General features: G+C 43.1%; 1 protein-coding gene across 1 annotated transcript in view; it reads right to left on the reverse strand.

Moving 5' to 3' along the window:
- Positions 1 to 1,310: 1,310 nt before the first annotated feature.
- LOC110504261 (NHS-like protein 1) overlaps positions 1,311 to 7,896 on the reverse strand; it is a 41,953-nt gene continuing 35,367 nt past the window's right edge. Inside the window, 1 exon segment of the mRNA XM_036962741.1 lies at positions 1,311 to 3,912. Coding sequence (XP_036818636.1) covers positions 2,841 to 3,912 — 1,072 coding nt within the window. The 3' untranslated portion in view covers positions 1,311 to 2,840.

Below are 7,896 nucleotides of genomic sequence, written 5' to 3' on the forward strand. Positions count from 1 at the left end.
CGATAGCTCGTTAATGATCAAATATAGGACCATGAGGAAGGAAATATGTATTGCTCACATACGCTGTTAGCTGCAGCACTGTGTCTTCTGTGTAGAGGGGCTGCAGTGGGAATAATGACATTTTCACTCCTCTTCCCCTCTTTCTCTCTCACCCTCTCCCTGTTGTTTCTCTCTCTCTCTCACCCTCTCCCTGTTTTCTCTCTCTCTCTCTCTCTCTCTCTCTCTCTCTCTCTCTCTCTCTCTCTCTCTCTCTGTCTCTCTCTCTCTCTGTCTCTCTCTCTCTCTCTGTCTCTCTCTCTCTCTCTCTCTCTCTCTCTCTCTCTCTCTCTCTCTCTCTCTCTCTCTCTCTCTCTCTCTCTCTCTCTCTCTCTCTCTCTCTCTCTCAGTAATTAGCTCATCTTATCCTCTGCGCTCTCACTCACTGCAGCCGCTGACATCAGGATTAAAACACACACACACACACACACACACACACACACACACACACACACACAGTCCTGTTTGTTCTCTGCAGAGTAGAACAGTCTTTACAGTGGGTATATTAAGACAGTTTAAATTAATTAATTGTTTAAGGCCTCACATTCAGAGAACCTATTACGACTAGTGAGTTTTGGCAGGCATTGTGTGTGTGTTGGCACCCCTGGGAATTGGCCGACGTCATTCACAAAGACTACAATTAGCCATCAGTTAGTGAAGATTAAGTCTGTGAGTAACAATGCAAATCAACATATGGACAGGAGATGCCATTCACAAAACCAATCAATTAGCAACCAACCAATCAGTTAGCAAATCAATTAGGAGTTATCTATGTGCGTAACAATGGAAATCACCACGGTGACACATGCAGTGATTAATCAGTTAGTGACGATTAGTGATGATTAGATACGTGGGTGACAATAAGGAATCAATGATGAAGGCTATTATACATACATATATATATATATATATATATATATCATATCTCTGACCTCTGACCTCTACAGTTCCTGTTCAGTCTGTCACCACAACAACAGATGTCAACAATACTGACGTGTGTGTCAATCAGACAGCAGTACATGTTTAGATTTTAGTCGTTAAGCAGGCCCTCTTATCCAGAGCAACTTATAGGAGCAATTAGGGCTAAGTGCTTTGCTCAAGGGCACATCGATCGATGTTTATTAACCTTGTCGGCTTCGGGGATTCGAACCAGCAACCTTTACACACAGGCACTCTTAACCCCGCAAGTGGACCGTCTGTGTGTGCGTGTGTGTGTGGGCGTGGGCGCGGGCGCGGGCGTGTGCGTGTGTAAATTAGAACGCAGTAGACAGATCTCTGTCATAATATACTTTATTCAACTCATCATTAAGCCTTCTCCTCAGTCTGTACATCAGTCTGTACATCAGTCTCTCTCTCTCTCTCTCTCTCTCTCTCTCTCTCTTACTCTTTTTCACCTAACACTGCCCCCTCTCTCTCTCTCTCTCTCTCTCTCTCTCTCTCTCTTACTCTTTTTCACCTCACACTGCCCCCTCTCTCTCTCTCTCTCGCTCTCTCTCTCTCTCTCTCTCTCTCTTTTACATGACCCTGTCCTTGTATCTATCCTTCCCCCATAACCACTCCACCTCTAATCTCTGTCTATCGTTCATCTGACTTCATCCTTATAGATATGTCACATCTGTCATCTAAACACAATCTGTACACACTTTAACTCTAACCTCTAAGCCCTAAACCCATATCTAGCACCAGGAATAATCCAGATAACCTATATAAAAATGGGACTCCATTGTCTTCACAATTCTCAAATAAAATACACTTGAAAACTCATAGAACACAAAATCAACTGTTATAAAAATGTACAAAGGTATTAAAGATAAATAAAAAATAAACGAGACAGAAGATACTTTATAATGAGATGAGGGAAGTGAAGCACATACTACATTTACAAAAAAAGTCTCAATCAAATTATGTCAAATGTCAAAAAAAACTAAATAAGATGATTTAATTCATGAAATATTTTTATTTTGTCTTAATTTCATTATTTTACTTTTAGATGTGTGTGTTTTGTTGTAAATTGTTAGATATTACTGCACTGTCGGAGCTACAGTAGGAAAAACAAGCATTTCACTACACCCGCAATAACATCTGCTAAATATGTTGATTTGTTTTAAAGACTATTTAAGTATCAAATAATATAAATATAGGTAGGGTAACTTTAGCAGAATGCATTCCACCAATCACAATCATGATTCCAAACAATAAGCCAATCACAATCAAAAGAGACATTCTCAGACATGCCCACTGCAGCAGTTGCTTCACTGGGAGGGACAGTTTGTCTTTGGTAACTGAAACCTCAAAATACATTTTTTTTTAATATATATATTTTAATAATATAATACAATGTTGCTTTCTTAATCTCAAAATGGCTACTGCTGCATACTAAAACTAGATACTTGACTGAAACAACAGGTCAGAGAAAAAAAACAACATTCATGTTACCCAATAATCTATTAACAGAGACAATCATCTTGTACCAGTGGAGGCTGGTGGAAGGAGCGAGAGGAGGACGGACTCATTGTAATACCGGGAATGAAATAAATCAAATGGTATCAAACACATGTTTAACTCCACTCCACTAATTCCATTCCAGCCGTTACAACGAGCCCATCCTCCTATTGCTGTGCTCACCAGCCTCCACTGTCCTGTACAATAGCCAGTCTGGTGGCTGGTAGGTTTTTTTTTTTTTCAACAGTGTTCGACTTCCAACAATTTCCCCCGGGTGCAGGATACATAAAGTCTCCTAGATCCTGGACTGAAGCCTCTGTCCTGGGTATATGAGTAGGACAGCGACTCACCAGTCTGGTGCTCTAGCCGACCCACAAGACGGTGTGTGTCTCCATAGACCTGCTCTGCTGCCAATCAAGGCTGCCATTGGTGGCCTCGGCACGTCCGACAGTGAGCTTGATCAATCCAAAAGTCTTGCAGGAATCGCATGTCACGGCCAACCCATTGCCCTCCATTGATTCGCCCTCCCCTTCCCGCTCCGAGATGGCAGTCATGGGGCTGCTGGGTAGTCGGCTGCGGGCAGCGAAACGCCGGCTGGCTGAGCAAGGGGGAGTGCGGGAGCGGGGGGGCCGCCACCCCCAAAGAGAGGGGGAGGGGGAGGGGTACGTGGGGGAGGACAGGGAGGAGAGAGGGAGCGTGCCCTCAGTGAGTGCCCACTCTGCCCTCCTCCTGTGTCTGTGTGTGGACTGGGACTGGGGTAGGTGTAGCGTCATTAGCTGGACAGTGTGTGTTTGTGCAAAGGGCTGAGGGGTGTGAGTGTGTGACTCCACTCCAAGCTGCAGGTGTATGTCTGACAGGGGATGGCTCTGTGAGCTCTGGCTTGGTGAGCTCCGTGAGCTCTGACTCTGTGAGCTCTGTGAGTGCTGGCTCTGTGAGCTCTGGCTCTGTGAGCTCTGGCTTGGTGAGCTCTGTGAGCTTTGACTCTGTGAGCTCTGTGAATGCTGGCTCTGTGAGCACAGGCTCTGTGAGCTCTGGCTCTGTGAGCTCTGGCTTGGTGAGCTCCATGAGCTCTGACTCTGTGAGCTCTGGCTCCGTGAGCTCTGACTCTGTGAGCTCTGGCTATGTGGTGCCGCCATCATGTGTTTGGGGGCAGTACTGCGGAGTCTCTCGGCTGCAGACATGCGAGCTACAGGGTCGCAGCGACTTCCCTTCCTCAGGAGCAGAGCCTTGAAGCTGTCACTGCTGCTGCTGACCCCTAACCTATGACCTCTCACCTTACTGGATCCTAACACCTCAAGAGGTTGCAGAAGGGTGGGGCTAGGGCTTGGAGGGGTCACTGGAGGAGTGGAGGAGAAAGAAGAGGAGGAGGATAGGGGAAAGACACGGCATCGGTCTTCCTCAGAGTTCCTGCGCCCAAGAACTTTCCTCTTAGACCTGAGAGAGAGAGAGAGAGAGAGAGATAGAGAGAGACACAGAGAGAGAGAGAGAGAGAGAGAGAGAGAGAGAGAGATTAAATGACTGATTATAGTCCCACTACCAACGAATCAGTGAACCACCGAACCAGTGAACCACCGAACCAGTGAACCACCAAACCAGTGAACCACCAAACCAGTGAACCATCAAACCATGCTAATGACAGGATGCATTTGACACCTTATGCATGTAGTACAATAGAAGGTTCTATACCTATTAATACAATTGAAGGTTCTATACCTATTAATAGACAAGAAGGTTCTATACCTATTAATAGACAAGAAGGTTCTATACCTATTAATAGACAAGAAGGTTATATACCTATTAGTACACTAGAATGTTATATACCTATTAGTACACTAGAACATTCTATACCTATTAATACAATGATCTTGATTTATAGGAGTGGAAGAAAAAAGCCTTCCTGTTTATTGATAAGCAAACCTAATCTGGCGCTAAAGGATGAGCTCAATAAGAGATATTTGCCTCAGAAGCCTCCCATACGGCTGCGCACATTTGTCCCAGCGTCGTCTGGGTTTGGCCGGGAGTAGGCCGTTATTGTAAAAAATAATTTGTTCTTAACTGACTTGCCTAGTTAAATGAAGGTTAAATAAAATAATATATAGTAATAATTAACAAGTCTAAACTACATTTTAAATGTGATACTGACTCGCAAGCAATTTCAGCGTTGTCTCAATTAAGATTTTGGCATTTGACTCCGACGATCCACATGTGACATTGCATGCGCAGTGGCACTGCACCGAAGCACTGAACCAGTGAACCACCGAACCAGGGAATCACTGAAATCAACAGAGACAAACACTAAACCCACTATAACTTGTCACAGGGTAATGGTTTACATAGGGACTAGTTATAACAACATGTTTCACTACAGAGGGACTAGTTATAACAACATGTTTCACTACAGAGGGACTAGTTATAACACCATGTTTCACTAAAGAGGGACTAGTTATAACACCATGTTTCACTAAAGAGGGACTAGTTATAACACCATGTTTCACTACAGAGGGACTAGTTATAACACCATGTTTCACTACAGACACAGAGGGACTAGTTATAACATCATGTTTCACTGCAGAGGGACTAGTTATAACATCATGTTTCACCACAGATACAGAGGGACTAGTTATAACATCATGTTTCACTACAGAGGGACTAGTTATAACATCATGTTTCACCACAGAGGGACTAGTTATAACATCATGTTTCACTACAGATACAGAGGGACTAGTTATAACATCATGTTTCACTACAGAGGGACTAGTTATATCATCATGTTTCACCACAGAGGGACTAGTTATAACATCATGTTTCACCACAGATACAGAGGGACTAGTTATAACATCATGTTTCACTACAGAGGGACTAGTTATAACATCATGTTTCACCACAGAGGGACTAGTTATAACATCATGTTTCACCACAGAGGGACTAGTTATAACATCATGTTTCACTACAGATACAGAGGGACTAGTTATAACATCATGTTTCACCACAGATACAGAGGGACTAGTTATAACATCATGTTTCACCACAGATACAGAGGGACTAGTTATAACATCATGTTTCACCACAGAGGGACTAGTTATATCATCATGTTTCACCACAGAGGGACTAGTTATATCATCATGTTTCACTACAGAGGGACTAGTTATAACACCATGTTTCACCACAGAGGGACTAGTTATAACATCATGTTTCACTACAGATACAGAGGGACTAGTTATAACATCATGTTTCACCACAGAGGGACTAGTTATATCATCATGTTTCACCACAGAGGGACTAGTTATAACACCATGTTTCACTACAGAGGGACTAGTTATAACATCATGTTTCACCACAGAGGGACTAGTTATATCATCATGTTTCACTACAGAGGGACTAGTTATAACACCATGTTTCACCACAGAGGGACTAGTTATATCATCATGTTTCACTACAGAGGGACTAGTTATATCATCATGTTTCACCACAGAGGGACTAGTTATATCATCATGTTTCACCACAGAGGGACTAGTTATAACACCATGTTTCACTACAGAGGGACTAGTTATATCATCATGTTTCACTACAGAGGGACTAGTTATAACATCATGTTTCACTACAGATACAGAGGGACTAGTTATAACATCATGTTTCACTACAGATACAGAGGGACTAGTTATAACATCATGTTTCACTACAGATACAGAGGGACTAGTTATAACATCATGTTTCACTACAGATACAGAGGGACTAGTTATAACATCATATTTCACTACAAAGGGACTAACTATAACACTCACCATCCACTAGGCTTGACTATGGGATGACCCCACCCCTAACTACACCCTCCAACCGATCAGTATTACCTGCTGTCAACACCACACCCACACACCTGGGTGGTCAAACACGTGTGCCTTCCCAGAATGCACTGCTACAGAGAGATGCAGATGCAGGTAATGGTGTGTTAATGCTGCGTAACAACCCAAAAAATGTAAACTAATATACATATATATATAGATATATACAGTGCATTCGGAAAGTATTAAGACCCCTTGACTTTTCCATATTTTGTTACGTTACAGCCTTATTAAAAAAAACATAGCTCGGCTATTTTTAGGTCTCTCCAGAGAAGTTCTATCCGGTTCAAGCCTGAGGCCTGGCTGGGCCACTCAAGGACATTCACAGAATTGTCATGAAGCCACTCCTGCATTGTCTTGGCTGTGTTCTTAGGGTTGTTGTCCTATTGGAAGGTGAACCATCACCCCTGTTCATCTTTGCCTCGTTCCTGACTAGTCTCCCAGTCCCTGCTGCTGAAAAACATCCCCACAATATGATACTGCCACCACCATGCTTCACTGTAGGGATGGTGCCATGTTTGGCATTCAGGCCAAAGAGTTCAATCTTGGCTTCATCAGACCAGAGAATGTTGTTTCTTATGGTCTGCAAGTCTTTAGGTGCCTTTTGGCAAACTCCAAGTGGGTTGTCATTTGCCATTTACTGAGGAGTGGCTTCCGTCTGGCCACTCTACCATAAAGGCCTGGTTGGTGAAGTGCTGCAGAGATGGTTGTCCTTCTGCAAGGTTCTCTCATCTCCACAGAGGAACTCTGGAGCTCTGTTAGCGTGACTATTGTGTCCTTGGTCACCTCCCTGACCAAGGCCCTTCTCCCCTGATTGCTCAGTTTGGCTGGGCGGCCAGCTCTAGGAAGTGTCTTAGTGGTTCTAAACTTCTTCATTCTTCCAGAATGATTGATGCCACTATGTTCTTGGGGATCTTCAATGTTGCAGACATTTGTTGGTACCTTTCCCCAGATCTGTGCCTCGACACAATTCTGTCTCTGAGCTCTACGGACAATTACTTCGACCTCATGGCTTGGTTTTTTGCTCTGGCATGTAGTGTCAACTGTGGGACCTTATATAGACAGGTGTGTGCCTTTCCTAATCATGTCCAATCAACTGAATTTACCACAGGTGGACTCCAATCAAGTTGTAGAAACATCTCAAGGATGATCAATGGAAACAGGATGCACCGGAGCTCAATTTCAAGTCTCATAGAAAAGGATCTGAATACTTATGTAAATAAGTATTTCTGTTTTTATTTTCTTTTATACAATTAAAAATCAGTTTTTGCTTTTTCATTATGGGGTATTGTGATGTCATTATGGGGTATTGTGATGTCATTATGGGGTATTGTGATGTCATTATGGGGTATTGTGATTTCATTATGGGGTATTGTGATGTCATTATGGGGTATTGTGATGTCATTATGGGGTATTGTGATGTCATTATGGGGTATTGTGATGTCATTATGGGGTATTGTGATGTCATTATGGGGTATTGTGATGTCATTATGGGGTATTGTGATGTCATTATGGGGTATTGTGATGTCATTATGGGGTATTGTGATGTCATTATGGGGTATTGTGATGTCAGTATGGG

Source organism: Oncorhynchus mykiss, chromosome 25 (genome assembly GCF_013265735.2).
Source record: "Oncorhynchus mykiss isolate Arlee chromosome 25, USDA_OmykA_1.1, whole genome shotgun sequence".
NCBI lineage: Eukaryota > Metazoa > Chordata > Actinopteri > Salmoniformes > Salmonidae > Oncorhynchus > Oncorhynchus mykiss.